The sequence below is a fragment of the Pelobates fuscus genome, chromosome 2 (assembly GCF_036172605.1).
Source record: "Pelobates fuscus isolate aPelFus1 chromosome 2, aPelFus1.pri, whole genome shotgun sequence".
In the NCBI taxonomy this organism is placed as follows: Eukaryota; Metazoa; Chordata; class Amphibia; order Anura; family Pelobatidae; genus Pelobates; species Pelobates fuscus.
In genome coordinates, this window is record NC_086318.1 from 169,250,639 (window position 1) to 169,267,048 (window position 16,410).

The window sequence follows — 16,410 nt, forward strand, 5'->3', positions numbered from 1 at the left end:
TTACTTCCAGAGAGGTGTGAAATATAAACCAATAATTGAAACATGATTGTATGCCATCTTTGGATGTATTACAAATTTTAAAGCAAACACCTGATCTTTGCAAATTATATGTGTTCCTTTGGTTGAAATAACAGAATTTCAACTTTATTTGCCTTTAGTACATATAAGAATTTCAATCTTTGATTAAATTCTTTTAAGCTATTAGATTGTTTGAAGTCATGTTTTTTTTATCCTTATTTACGTGCAAACCTTAGTGAAGAATCGTGTATTAAGTAATTCAGCTCCTTTTCTAACATCATACATACATACAACATATTATATCCCTCCTTTTATATATATCCTGTTAGTGCTTTGCTCTTTTAGTTTTATAAATTTCTACATACCGGAATCCCAGGAGGACCTCTGGCCCCAGGTTCACCTTGAGATCCTGTTTCACCCTAGAAGGTACATAAAATAGATTTTTGAAGAAAATTGCACTAAATTAATATAGTTCATCTGCTATAGTGTATATTTGCATTTTTACCTGCCTTAATTAAGTACATAGCAAATACTGGAAGAAGAAAAATTACTATATGCACAATGTTGTTATTGTATATATTGTATATTAATATTGTTTTTGTATTTTATTGTACACTAACTGTAATAATGCAATGATTTGTGGACCCAGGACATACTTGAAAACAAGAGAAATCTCAATGTATCTTTCCTGGTAAAATATTTTATAAATAATAAATAAAATAATAATAATACACATATCAATAATAGTTACATAATTATTATCCATTAGTTATATAATATTTATCTGTAGAAATATATTATTACTAATGGCATTTGAAACAAACTCCCCTTTTCCTGTGAGTTTGCCATGAGTTTTTGGAGGGGCCTGTTTGCCAGTCTCCCACCCTGTGATTATGGCCCCTGCAATAGCCCTGTCTGAAGTACTTTAAACCGGAGACCACCCTGTTAAGCTTAATTTATACATTGTTGCAATTTGAACCTCTGTGCTCTAAGTGTTCGTCTGGGTGGCCGCAAATCCTATGGCCAACCACCAGGTGGTGGCCATCTTGTTTGCATGGACCAAAACCGCGAATAGACTTCAGGCGGACCCAGGAATGCCCTGGACCTATTTTCGGCATGAAAACTTTGCAGTTCCCGATCGGTCCTCCAGAGGCCTGCGGTCGGTAAAAACTATGACTTCCATAACATTTCTGAACCCCTGAACTGATATGTGTGATTTTTGGATATGTTTGTCACACAGATCAGGGCTATCAGGGGAAGTAGCATTTGTGGGGTTTTATGTATTTTAGGGTACTTTGGGGGTGTTTTAAAAAAGTATGTTTTTTTCTGTGCTTGGAGATAATTGGATTAGAATTAGTACAGTTACTGATCCAATTATCTCCCAAACATGGGGGAGGGCTTGTTTGTTATGGGAGTGTCAGGCATTTAATCATTGTTCTTATTGGTCTGTGTCTTTGTGTTGGAGTCCCCAACAAGGTCCATGTGGGTGTACCCCTTGCATGGGGATTGTCATAAAAGGCCAAGTGTGGCTCCCATTAAATTGAGATTCATTTACCCCTTCATGAAGTCTTGGCTCATGTTTGGTGGATCGAAGAACTACATTCAGTCTGGGGATTGCTATATCACAATACTCCCCTGAGTATAATCACTAGCTCTTATAAGAGCTCTTCCTGCTATGATCTCTGGACTAAGAGAGGTCTACCCACTGGAAGCTGGATCCTGGTCTTGGGGTGGAGTGGAGGATGGCAAGACCCCAACCAAGCTGCGGAAGTTCGTGGGGTTAATGGTGGTTATGGTGTTCCAGTGCAGTGCTTATGGTACTCGCAAGTATTAGGAAGCAGCGATTGATGGATGTACCCGGTCGGGGTGCCAGGCACTCTGTCACAGCATTGTAACAGTAACTTAGTAGAAATTAAGATACTAGGTAAAACATATTTCAATGTAATCTCTTTGAATTAATTAGTGATCAAATTAGTGATCTGTTTACTAAACTGTGATTTATAGTGCATTGACAAGTGAACTGTAATTTGTAAATTAAAACAGCAGCTGCAAGATGTAATGGTTTCCAGTGAAACACATATTCTGCATATTATAAGCATTTATGTTTTCACTCCTGATTAAATGTCTTTGTTTGCCTATTTGGTAAGGGTTTCCTTATTAATATTAATTGAAGATTTTTTTATGCCTATTTCCATGGGCAAATGAGAATTCAGAGTTCGACACAAATGGACAATGCAAGGAAGAAAGAATATATATATATAGAGCTTCCCTAGTTCATAGGAGTCCTAGTGATTCCCACAAAATATTTTCAAACCACTATTTAGTAAACATACCTCTTTGTTCTACAAAATACAGGAACATTAGAGTGATTTAATTACTTTTGCTCAGTGGCCTAAGTTAATTATATGTTATTTCCCAGCCATAGTTTTGGAGCATAAATATTGATATTGGGCACTGTATAGAAAATATAGTGAAGATCCTTCTTTTGGCTAGGCCATTGTGCTATAGGAATTACTAGTGTGCTTATTTAAATGAAGTTTCCATTTTAGGAAATATAAATGATAGCAAACACAGTTCACATGTGGCTTAACATTATATCTTTTTTAGTAAGAAACATGTGCATAAGTAATTATAACTACTAAACTGCCAGTGTGCTTGCATTCAAAACCTCAACAGAAGGATTAAGATTTTCCTTTTCCAAAAGCATCCCTTGGGATGAGAAGTGTGAACTAAAATATCTCCCGCTATGTGGGAGAGAAACAAACAAACTACCAGTGGGACCAGTGAATCACAATAAATGCAGGATATCATGTATTTAGCTGACTTATGTTAGTTATTAAATACATGTCTAATATCCAGATGGTAATGTTAAACGTTAACAATGAAACCAATGCAAAAGAAAACTATATAAGTAAAACTAATAATAACATGATAAGCATAATAACAATAAGAAAAACAATATTTGACATGATGATAATAATAACAAATACATATTACTATGCTGATATATTACAGTATATTTGAAATGGTTTAAGATTCTTTGGCAATAATGAAACTAATTCTAAGACTTCTGGGCCAGTCTGGGCCAGTGTTAAGGTTACACTAAAATGTTACATCTGTCTACTTGACCCTAACCTTAATTCCAAATGATTAAATAGTTTGTGTCCTAAAAACAGCTGGCACTAATAAAAAAAAAAAACACCCTATGCACCAAAACAACTTCATCTTAACATACTGGTTTTGGTGCATAGAACCTGTGTATTCAGTCTGGCAGTGTAATGTTTCAGCAAATGTGAAGGTGATTATGTTCATTGTCATCAAGCCAATGACACTGAATGTTTTTTTGTTTTTTTCATAGAGAAGCACTATATTCATTGCTTCTCTCTGAGACGCATCCAGTTCCGAGAGCACTGTGTTTGACATGCATGTGATATAGGTTCCAATTCTTCTCTATGAATTGGACTGAGATTATCTGTCAGGATGATCTCACTAAAACCAGAGTGTTTGCTAGGAATAGACTGTCGTGATGCTGGATTACAGCTGAGTTCAAAGGCTTTTTAACCTTTTTTATTTTAAAAGTGAGGCCTTGATCTAACAAAAAACTAAAACAATGCACTAAGGTTTAAAATAAATTCCCTTTTAACCTTAGAGTACGTGTTTAATGATACCTATGTATCTTTAACACTGAATTCTTAAACAAAAATTAAATTTTGCTTGAAAAATAGGGACTAATCAAAAATCACACAAAATATTACATTAGTGAATAATTTCTTTCAAACTATTATTTATTATAAGAAATGTAGTAATCAGTGACAGCTGATGAAATATTTAGTTATATAAACCCTGTGAAAAGATCATACTCTGATTAATTTTGACACTATAAGACCTTCATTTGATCTGTGATACATGTTGTTTTTCTTTTTCAGTACATTAAATGGCATAGCATGGCAGCATGCACCACTAACTTTCAATGAGTCAGACAGAAAACAGAACACATGTGTTTGGTAAACCACAAACTTAGAAACATAAGTCTTAAGGATGTCATTATTAGAGGGACTCTAAGACTATTTCATGTACATTACTTAAGTCCCATACAACCAAAATTGCATACCTTTATTCCACTGGGACCTTCATTTCCAGGAATGCCTGGTATTCCCTGGAATGACAAATAAACAAATAAAATGTTCAGAATGGTTTGTGTCTGTTATAATATGTTTGGAAGTATATTGTTAAACAAGGCAATGTTCCTTGATTTCCTGCTTTCTGTTTAGTTCTACTATTTCGTTTATGTTATTTTTTTGTTGTTGTTATACAGCTTAAGTAGCTTATTTTTTTTCATAAATTCATACATTATCCTAACGTTTTCTAAAAAATAGGGGACAGTGAGAATTAAATGACAACAAATAACCTTGTAAAACAAACACAAGTGGGTTTTATTAAGTTTCTAAAATCAAATGTTCTTGAAGGCAAATTTCTAAAATCTCAATATTCTTCATAAATAGATAACTTTTGATACTGTTAAATAACTTTGAACTTTTACCATGACAAATGCGCAATTTTGATCAAATGTATTTACTTCATCAACATTTTTATTTCAATTATTTGTGTAATATTTACGATATCTTTGCAGATATAACTGTCAATGAAATCATACAATGTGTGGGCATTTGTTTACACATAAATATATGTATGTCTTTATCTAGAAATGTATCTGTGTATCTACAAATATCACCATAGACTTTAATGATGAATTCTAAAGGTAAATTGTTTTAAAATTAAATTGAGGCTCAATCATAGTAATCGATCAAAGTACTTCTGTCTACATAAATGCAGGTGTTACCTCACATCCAATATTTAATTCTAACAAAATTAATCGGAGGGAACAATCATTTAAACTATACAGGTATAAACAAAAATGCAACAGTAATCATTATTTACTGGTATGCCCCGATGACCTTCCATTCCCGGAGGACCTGTTTTCCCTTCATCTCCCTATTAAAAAAAAAAATGAATTTTATTACTAATTGCTTATTATTCACAAATTTCCACAGACAGTAAAATATCAATAACATATTAGCATGCTCCTAAGTCCAGAATTACTGGAATCATCTACTTCAAAGCAATTTTACAAAAACGTTCCATATGGACTTGCCAACATTTGTATATATAGAATGTTTTTTACGACATTTAACTTTTATGCTAAGAGTCAGATTAATAAGCAATGACTGTCAGAAAACACAGTAAAACTGTTATCCAGTAACTGTGTCCTACCTGAATTGATTCTACCAGGGACTAAATATTGCTCATTAGTGCCAACACAAGAGAGGCAATTACAAACAATTAACAGCTAATTGGAATTGTATAACCTATTAAATGATAAACTAGACATTTTTCTTATCCTCATAGGTAGGATTAACCTAGACATATTAATTAAAAAAAATAAAGATACCATTAAAGAGATAACTGATCTGGGATAAAATATATAACTGGATCTGCCTCTTTAAAATATTACAGTTCTGCATGTCCCCTCCCCTACTTAATACACAGCATATAATGAATTACTGCTGAGGGAAATGTCATTTTTGAGAAACATCCAGTTTATATCAAGACATTGGACATGCTCACTCAGCATTTTAGTTTGTAATGGAAAAACTACAACTGATGGCCTACAAGAGGCATGTGTATCATTGTCTAGGCTTAATATGTACTAGGTTTTAAGCACAGAATGCAGAAGATGAATTCAGCAACATTCTGCAGAAAAGCATAGAGATGTGAGGAAGACATGAGAAGTAACTCATTTTTTTGCCCGGCATTCCTACTTTTCAGAGGGATGTATGTAGGGAGTAGTTAAGGTTGTTGATACCAACATTGGTGGGAGAGGGAACACAGAATGCCTAATGTTTGTGGGAGAGGAAGGAGATGATGACTGCCTAACATTAGTGTGACACAGACAGGGGCTTGGTGTCTAGTAATTGCGAAAGAGAAATGAGTGATGTCTAATGGTGGTGAGAAAGTAAGAAGCCTAGAGCTGGTAAAGAATGAGTTGATGGCTGCTTAGTGTTGGTGGGGCAGAGAGGAGAGTAAGCCTTCATGATTGGGGAGGTGGAAGAGGTGATGCCTAATGGAGTTTGGAAAAGCAGATACCCGATGATGGACACCATTCATGGTGTTCAACAAGGTGTGATATCTCATTAAATTGTAAATGAAGTACACAGGGTTAAGATAGGGAACAGAGCCCAACATGTCAGAGATGACATTTCTAAAGACAGAGGAATAATCAAAAACAAAGGGATGGAATCTACCTCCCTACTATCTTAAAACGGCACCTGCTGCCACTTGTAGAACCTTTGATACATCGAACATAGGGATACAAAAAAATGGAGACATGGTAGATCTGACTACCCTTGATCGAGAGTTAACTGCTGCCTGCATCACGCATAGAGAGAACAAACGTAGCTCATTTGTTAAACATTTGATGCATAGTATCCTTACTGAACAAACATTTCTTGACTTATAATTTATTCAACATTATTTTTGCATTGACATTTTAATGCATATAAATTGCAGAGATATACTGCCATATTTCAGAAGATGCCCTGATTTGAAGTAGATGAGTGCAGTTAAGCAATAGGTTATTTCACATTATTCTTAGCTATCTGATTTTTCTGCTTTCAAATATATTTATTGCCACCTTGAATTCACAAAGGTTTAAAATAAGAAACACGTGGTTGAATTGCATGCAGACGTTTGGCAGGCTAATTCTGATGAAATATGCATTAAACAAAAGTTTGACATTGTGAAGCTCTGAGTAAATCAATGCCATACTTGCAAATCCACATTTCTAGTAGATTATAATTTCACATAAAATATATTAATGTTTATTAACTAGCTAACTTGTTTGTTTGGTTGTTTCCGTCATATTGTTGCTTATTTATTTTTACAATACTTGATGAATTATCTAAATGCAATCCCTGTGCAGCAAGGAGTTACATGAAATAAAGTATAGCAGAACACCATTCACCATGAGCATAGAAAGATATATATTATGTAAATTCATGTTTTTGTTGTTCATGCGCTACGAAGAAAAATGTCCTATGTAGATGTAATGGAGCACTAAGGTATTAGAGTTATTTCTACAAGCAGTTTTCTTCCCTTTATTCAAAATAGATGTTTTACATAATGGAGCATTTCATGCATTTTAATGATGGCAGGTAGATATGATATTCTGATTTCAGCCTTACTGTATCATTCGCCATTATAATGCAGTTTCCATACACAGCAATGTTTGATCCCCAAGCTCATTTGAATGCCATTTTCATAATTATACCTGCAAACCTGTTTGACATACGATTCTGTTGTGTGGCACTTGAGTTGCAAGCAGTTCTCCTCGTCTCACGATATGATTGCAGTAATGTCACAGTGCCAGGAGGGTTGAGGCAAAGTGCTCACTGTGCACTTGAATTGAAAAACAGGGCATCTCAGCTGATAAACACCCTCTCAGCAGTACTCCGGTTATGGACAACCCTGACTGTTCTCCCTAGTGGGCAGCCTGCCATCCAGAAGCATGCACATCTGGATAACATATCCTCCTTTATGGCATTTCACCAGTGACACTATTCATACTACAGTCATGCCCCTCACCTGGCCTCACCCCAGTACCTCTCCCAATTGACCACATGTAACACATATCATGTGCTGAGTACAGTGCTACATCACATATTTTGCCCAGTGCAAGCTAATTTCCTATTCCGCCACTTCAATCCACCTGCAGTTTAAGGCCCTTATCCAACTTTATCCGGTTAAGCATTAAATAAAAAATCTGCATCTTGCATAACAAGAGTTTACAAAGTAAATAAAGACACATTAAATTAAAATCTGATACATAGTCTTCAGCATTCTACTTACAGTGCTATTTTAGTGAAATCTACTTTTGTGTTCAAATATTTGTTATCCCAAAGTGCTCATAAAAGCAAGCACTGCCAAACTTTACAAACAAAGACAACGAAAAAGCTTTAATATCTGTAGAATTATGTTTGTTAAATACCAGCAGTACTTTTTCAATAATATCTGGCAGATATGTGCACATGGGAAAAAGTAATTATGGTTTGTTTCGGATTGATTCGTTGCTTTTCAAATTTCAGGTCATCCGAAAACCTCAATTTAATAACTTTCCAGATGATTTGATACAATTGGAAAAGCTTTGCAAATTATTTATCTACAAAAATTCCAATAGACTTTAATGGTTACTTCAATAGATAAATCATTTGGAAAGTCTTTCGACCGGTATTCAATCATTTGAAAGCTTACTAAATCAAAGCCGGAATTTAGAAAATATGATTGGAATGAAATGGATTTCAGTCTGGAAATTTGTTAATTTTGTAATTTTGGAAACCATTATTCCATATGCGCAATGAATGGTGGTGGCAGTCACAAAATTATCAAGATAAGTACCAATTTAGGAAGTTATATGCTATACTGCGGAAAATTCAAAATGAAGATAAGTCATTTTCTTAATGGTACAAATGACCAAATAAGGGATACCACAAAAACCAAAGTGCTCTATTACAGTCAAGTAGAAATATATGATAACAGCTACCACATGGTAGGTGAAGGGACTCTAAACCCTTACACAGTCAGATTCCAAGGGGTAAGTTAGGTATGAGGTCAGTGATCACATTTATTAGCGCTCCACTGTTGCAAGTAGTAGTGAAACACTTTTCTTGCATAGTATGTATTTTATATGTACCAAATAAGGAAGCTGTCTGCTAAACACATAATTATGGCATTATGTGCTACACTTCTGAATAAGCAAAATTTTGACCTTTCAGTTGTTTAAAAAATAGCTCCCTTAATTTGCCAGCCAGTGTATATCATATAAATGATATATACACACCCCAAGTATATTCTATATACTTGCTGCACAAACATTCTATGTATATTGCATGCAGCATGTACATTCTATATAGAGTACTTGCAGCACATATATACTATATACAGTAAGCATACACATTTTATATACAGTTGTAATCAAAATTATCCAACCCTAATTGAAAATCAGAATTATTGTCAAAATTTACAGACTTTCAACTGTTTGTAATGAGCAAATCAAACAAAAGCAATTGAAATAGCTGGACACAATGAATGCTTCAAGTTGTTTCCATAAATTCAACTGAAAATGCAACTTAAAATGACTTCTCCAGTCTCAAAATTATTCACCCACTTAATGGCAAGCATCTTTACTACTTAGTAGAGCATCCTTTTGCCATAATGACAAGATGCATAACCAGACACCAGCTTCAGGCAATGTTCCTGAGGAATCCTAGCCCATTGCTCACGAGCAATAGCTTCGAGATCAGTAATATTCTTGGGTCTGTATGCTGCAACTAGATATGTGCAATTTGTTTCCTTCCGAATGTACATACCGACGAATTTCATGCAATTCGGACATTTGGATGCTTACGAATGTTCGAAGTTCGAATTGCCGAAGTGCAGAAGTTCTGAATTGCCGAAGTTCCAAAGTGGGTTAGGGTGTAGGGTTAGGGGTAGAGTTAGGGGTAGGGTTAGGGTCCGAATTACTGAAGTTCCGAATTGCCAAAGTCCCGAATTGCCGAAATCTTGAATTTCCAAAATCCTGAATTTCAGAAGTGCTAAACCGAACCGAATGCCATTGGTCTGAATTGCCGAAGCAGACTAATTTTATTACTTACCCGAATGTTCGAACCGAACCAAACCAAATGTTTGGCCCATGCACATCCCTACCTGCAACCACCTTCTTCAAATCCCACCAGAGATTGTGATGGCCACTATAGAATTTTATAGGACTTCTTCTGCAACAAAGCCATGGGGAAATTTGAGGTATGCTTGGGTTCATTATCTTGTTGGAAGGTCAAATGACATCTTAGCTTGAGTTTCCACACAGACGGCATGACATTTTATCCTAGGATTTCCTAAAACTTCAATTAATCAATTTTGCCTTTCACATGTTGCAAGTTTCCCATGCCAGAAGATGCAAAGCTGCCCAGATCATCACTGAGTCACCACCATGGTTAACTGTAGGCAGAGTTATCTTTATAGCCTATGCCTCATTCTTCTTCCTCCAGACATATCGCTGATTCATTGGGTCAAAAAGTTCCAGTTTTGTTTCATCGCTCCACAGAACAGAATCCCAAAACTTCTGTGGCTTATTAATATGAATTTGAACACGTTGGAGCTGACGTTTCTTATGCTTTTGGATCAGTAGTGGTGTGCGTTTTGGAGTTCTGGCATGGAGTTAAGGCATGGGCCTTACTGTGCGTACTGAAACTTCAGTACCTGTTGCAACCAAGTCTTGCTGCAGGTCTTTTGCAGTCACTCAATGAATTTTTACAACCTGTCATCTCAGAAAACTGGTTGCAGCCATTGATAGCTTTCTTTTTCTGCCCTGTCCAGGTAGTGTAACCACTGTTCCTTCAACTTTGAATGTGCAAGCTATGCTTCCAATGGTGTCTCTAGGAACATTCAGTGCCTTCACTATCTTTTTGTATCCTGTTCCTTGTTTGTGAAGGGTGATGATCTATTTTCTAAACTTCTGGATCATTCTTTTGACTTAGCCATATTTCTAACATGCAGTCGAATGTGACACTCAACAAACCCCTAGGCAAAACCTGATAGTTGCAAAATGTGTTCTTGAGACAACGCCTGTTTTGCATAGTTGTGCTGTTGTGAGGCATTCTACTAAGGGTGTTGAATAATTTTGAGACTGGAGAAGTTATTATAAGTTACATTTTTAGTTACATTTAGGCAAACCACTTGAAGCTTTTGTTGTGTTAAGCCATTTCAATTGGTTTTGTTGTATTTGTTCATTGCTGAAAGTCTGTAAATTTTGACAAACCTGTTTATCAATGGGGGTTGACTTTTTTTTATTACAACTGTACATGGAGCACATACATTCTATTTACATGAAGCAAATACATCCTGTATACATGCTCCCTAATTTGGTATCTTTATCAAAACAATGGATCCGAAAAATTCAATTTTGGTTCATTGTTTATTATTTTGTTTTCAGTTAAATTTTTTATTTTTGGGGGAAATTAATTTTGTCCAAAAATAATTGCTCACCCCTAATATGTGGCCCAGATTGTTAATATGAGTGACAAACATTCAAGTAAAGCAAATATTATGTGCATACCAGCTGAATGATTTATTCAGACCTATTACCTACAGAATCACCTAGGTATTTAAATATATGTACCATCAACTTGGGTGATATTAAAATGTATGTTCAATGACATAATGGAAAGTTTGATAAATCATGATTTATTCTTCCTTGCTTGCCATTGATTCGAAAAACACTAAAATATTCAGCAAAATTGTCCATGGTAAAACAAGATATATAAGTAATTGACAACAAACAAATATGTAAATCCCTCTTAAATGAACAATGTCAGGTCCCCAGTAGTTCTCCAACTGTGTGCTGCTATTGAAATAATCCCCAGTGAAAGTTATGCTCTTACCTGACCAAAGGTAAACCTGATTTGCACAGCCATGGTTCATATTGAATTGACATCATCCAGTGTCTTCATGCAAAGCTAGGTGGTCTTCAGTCAGGTAAGTGCATGCTCCCAATTCTCACGTAAATGAGACCCAGTATAAGCCAGTGACTTTAATGTGAGTGTGACACATGCCATTGTATGCCATTGATGTCAATTTGACAGGGGCTGATTTGGACAAGCTTTGCTTCAATTCCAATTCAATAATGATTATATCTCCTGATGATGACTTGAGTATGGGCTAATGATTTTTTTAGAGCCAATACCGATAATCAGTGAACTTTCAGGCCCATAGCTTATCGATATTCTGTACATTTACCGTTTTGAAAAAAGAAACTATTTCTACACAAATCTACTGTTAATTTAACAGGTTTATTATTATTATTATTATTATTATTTCTGCAAATCTTTTTTTATTAAGGTAAATGCATAAAATATACATGCCAGTCAAATTTTTTTATGTTTTGAAGAAAATATGTGTGTGTAGTGGATGCAGTGAGAGTATTTGATTAGTGAATGCAGTGTGTGTATCTGTAGTGGATGCAGTGTGTGTGTTTGTGTAGTGATGCAGTGTGTTTGTGTATAAATATGTGGGGTAGGAATCTGTGGATTTTTTTTAATAAATAAAAATAATTTTATATATTTATTTAAAAAAAAAAAAAATTAAATCATTTTATTCCCTCCTCCCTGGCCATAGGTACATAGGGCATTACACTCACTGGTGGGGAGTGAGGGGTACAGTATGTTTGGGTAAGGGGTGTCATGTGTGTGATGAGTTGTTTGTGTGTATGAGGGGCATTTTTTATGTGAGGGGTGCAGTATGTGTGTATATAGGGGCAGTGTGTGTGTATGAGGGGTAGTGTCTTTGTGAGGGGTGCAGTATGTGTGTATGGGGGGCAGTTTATGTTTGTGTGGGGCAGTGGGTGTGTATGAGGTGCATAGAGTGTCCCTTTAATTTAGTTTAGCAAATAACCCCAAACTGAAACAATCCCAATAGAAATCAACAAAATGCCCCTCATAATTGATCCAAGTTTTGCACGTATTGCCTTATAATCCCTCTTCATAGATACAGTCAAACCAAACATTACATAATTTCTCTCACTCCCAGCTGGCTCATCAGTCCTATTTAGTATCAGGGGGACCTAACAAACACCCATTTTAGTACAAATCCAACAATGAAAATAACAGCATCTTTCACCCAAGCAACAGTAACCAGCAGCAGCACTCAGCACATGGAGCCACTTCCGGGTGACCACTGCTGCTATTCACATTTCAATTAGCAGCTGTTTTTCCAATGCTTAGTGATTATATCAATGCATGGGTCATTGATAAAGCAGTACAATTTAACAAAGAAGCTCATACCTGCAGTTTTGAGGAGTAAACCCTTGTTTCCAGTTCTATTTTGACCTTTTTTCCACTCCGTGCTCGCGGTAGGGGAACCTGGGGGAGCAGCAGGTAAGAACTCTTTTGGGTCCTCCCTCCCCTGCCGGCTGTCAGCAGAGTGTCTGCGGGCCGGGAAGGGAGATCACTGATCTCCACTCCGGTCCGCAAAGGCACACACAGCAGGGCTGACGCTTGGATAGTGCTGGCCATGCATGTGCTGGCGGGGAGAGCCTCGACCTGCCCTCGCTGTATACATTATCAGCAATATCGGTATCTTTATAGGCCGATACCAATATTGACGAAAATTCAGAATATTGGCCAGACCGGTAATCGGTCGATCCCTAGTATGGGCAATATATAATGAACAATATTGTGAGCACATGTTTATCATGCAGCAAAATGGTCCAATGTGCAGTAAAAATTTGAAAATGGAATGAATATATTCTGCCATACATTCAATGAACAGAAAAAACAAAGCAATCACAATGTCTTTCTTCCTAAGTCTTTTCATTGCTCCCTGGAGCAAATACATTTCACAAATGCACATCAAGAAATTTACAGTGACTTCCGATAGCCCCTGCTTGTGACAAGGCATCTCGGGCGTGATGCACTGGCTTTTCCCTCAGTGACAACCAGTGGGAGAAAATACATATCCTAGCTCACCAGGGTATGGTGTACACAAAGATTTGTGAGCTTAACTATAAGTTATCAAACTCTGGCCAGACTACACTGATGGCCTCAGAGCTTTGCTGGAGATTTGAACATGAAGTATGCTTGTATCTTAACATCTAATGATCCTGCCCCAAGATCTCTTCGTATTGGGATAGGATACATGACTTGATCATGGAGATCCTGGACACAGATCTCCCAAAGCAGCCTCTCCCCATGCTTCTCCACCATACAAAGCTTACCTTATTGAAGTATAAAAAATCACTGAAGCTTCACTTGCTAAATGCCGCTAAAGCATTTATCCCAGCATTGGACGCCAATGATCGAACATTGGACCGCCAAAGTGGAGGAACTATACATCATGGAAAATGTAACGCCTTCTCTTCAGGGGAGATTGGAGAAGTGTATGCAGGCCTGGTCCCCTTGGAGTGCTTAAATGTTGCACAGGACTGCTGCCTCGAGGATTGAGGGTAGTCGGATCCCATCAAAGAAATTTTGGTGATGGGTGCTGGGTCTTCCAACGGTGGGGGTTCGGGTGGCGGAGAGATGATGTGGTGCTCCTGAAAGGGGCACTGTACTGCCCAGAATGAGGTGCTTGATGTATGGGCCTTGAGGGTCTGCCCCAAATGTGGATGCAGGCACTGTGGTTTTGAGGTAATGGATCATGGAGTTGGGTGCACATTCTCTGCTCCCCTCACTAAACCTCCCCCTCCCTTTTTTTTTTCTCTTGTCTCTCCCATTTTATTCTTACCATGATCCCCCCCATTCCTTACTCCTTTACTTCCTCCTGCTCACCAAATTTCTCTTTCCTTCAGCCTTCAGGGCAGCCAGTTGGATCGACCATTTAGGGATGGCTGCTGGACCAGTTATGATTGGTACCAAACCAGCTGTGTTTACTTAATTTCAACTTTACTGTTACGAAGAATTTAGCTGTTAGTCTCAGAGGCATATACTATTTTGTACCTGTGGATTGTACTGCAATGCTCTGATCTGTTCTCGAAGTTAGAAATTACTGTGTATGTTGTTCATTTTATCCTGATTCCTTTAAAGGCTAATTGTTCAGCCTTCTGCCTTAACTGTACTACAACATAAAAAAACTATACAAATAACGTTTTTAAACAAAAAGAAAAGACATTTGAAATGAAAGGCAAGAAAGTGAAATGTGGTGTCATCTGTATATTTTTTGAGACTTTTTTTATTGAAAGGCTGAAACCACATGGGTCTAGCTCGCATATTACGAGACTCTTTACATGTGTACAATTATTCTCTATATGCACACAGCTATATAGCACACAGCTGCTATCGGGAAGTTGTCTCCTTAAGACCTGATCACATGTTTGCTAGAATGACTTAACTATATATTCTCATTTAATCTTAGAAAAAACTAATTATAACTTGAAACCTGGATATGTAATACTGTAATAAATGTGATCACATTTTATTAGTGTTTCGGTTTTAAAACTTGGAGAGTTTTACTCGACTGTGTTCTTGAGAGTCTGCAAAGTTTGCAAAGTTTATACTTTAAAAGTTTCAAATTTTTATTGTATGATTCATATATAAAATTCCTATTGCGCATGGTTCAGATTCTTGTCAAGCCCCTGCCATCCTGAATGAATTTATACAACATGTCTGGATGACCCTGGAGAGATATTTCAAATGTAATTAAATGTTTAAGCTATTTTGGGAAACATTACACATAAATGTGAGTGGGTCATATTAGAAATACATAATTTGAGACACATATTATATTCTGTTCTAATATGCCATAAAGTGTTTTTTTCTCCTTGTACAGAGCCAGTGTTTCACCAAGAATGTTATTCTTTCCCTGTGTACACTACATGTGCAAGCTGGTATTACCGAATGTGTTTGGCCGCTGTAGTTTCTATAATTTCTAATGAAGCAATTTTGTTTCCAGTTGCGTCTATTTTTTCTGAAGGTGCTGCTTAGTTACACCAGCTAGAAAAAAACGCAATAGGTCATTTGGACTCATGTTCCTAAATCTGGCTTTAATTCCCACACCATGCTTGATTATATTGATAGCGGTTTCTGCACTTGGACTGAAATCATTTTTAATTTAATTTAAACTTGAAACTGAACTTTTATCATTGTTGTAATCACATGAAGTAGAGATCAACATGCTGAGAGTAATGACAGGTTTTCCAATAAATAACAGTAGTGATGATAAGTGACAGTTGTGGAATTAACCTACTATGTTCCATTCTTCTCTTCCCTCACACCAATACTGAGGAATACGTTGTTTCTGCCTGGTCTTGACCTCGTCATTTCGTGAACTATGAAAGCAGGGACATAGCTAGACTTATGGACCTATACCTCCAATCACAAAGTATAGAGCATGCAGACCTTCCTACCCACGCTGAACTTCTGCTACATGTCAGATTTCTTTTGTTACATACAATTATAAGATCTAGCTGCAACTCCGTTAGTCATACAGACAGGCATGCACCCACACGCACCTTTTGAAAGATACTGTCTCTTAGCACCAGTGCAGAAGGGGGAAATTTCCATCATATATACTACTACACACAAACACTAGCAGGACTACCGTGGTGGCAGGGGTCACAGCTGCGACCGGCTCCTTCATTCCAGGGGGCCTGGCCGCCCTGTCAACCCCTGGGACCGGGGTGCCCACCAGCATTTTGGTGCAGCCCCTGCACTGAAGGAGCCCATCCGGTGGCCAATGCTCTTGGGGCAACCTGATGGCAATGGATTTCCTGGGACCTGGTCAGGGCTTTAAAGGCGTATGTGGTGTTGGCGTTTGAATGCAAGCATGTATTTATGTGTAGTGTTCGTT

The 16,410-nt window shown here is 36.9% G+C and overlaps 1 protein-coding gene across 1 annotated transcript in view; it reads right to left on the reverse strand.

The window, feature by feature from the left end:
- Positions 1–16,410, reverse strand: part of COL21A1 (collagen type XXI alpha 1 chain) — a 406,528-nt gene that overhangs the window by 63,754 nt on the left and 326,364 nt on the right. The window contains exons 17-19 of the mRNA XM_063442941.1: positions 4,957–5,010; positions 4,130–4,174; positions 384–437 (exon numbers count right to left, since the gene is read on the reverse strand). Coding sequence (XP_063299011.1) covers positions 384–437; positions 4,130–4,174; positions 4,957–5,010 — 153 coding nt within the window. The remainder of the gene's footprint in view (positions 1–383; positions 438–4,129; positions 4,175–4,956; positions 5,011–16,410) is intronic.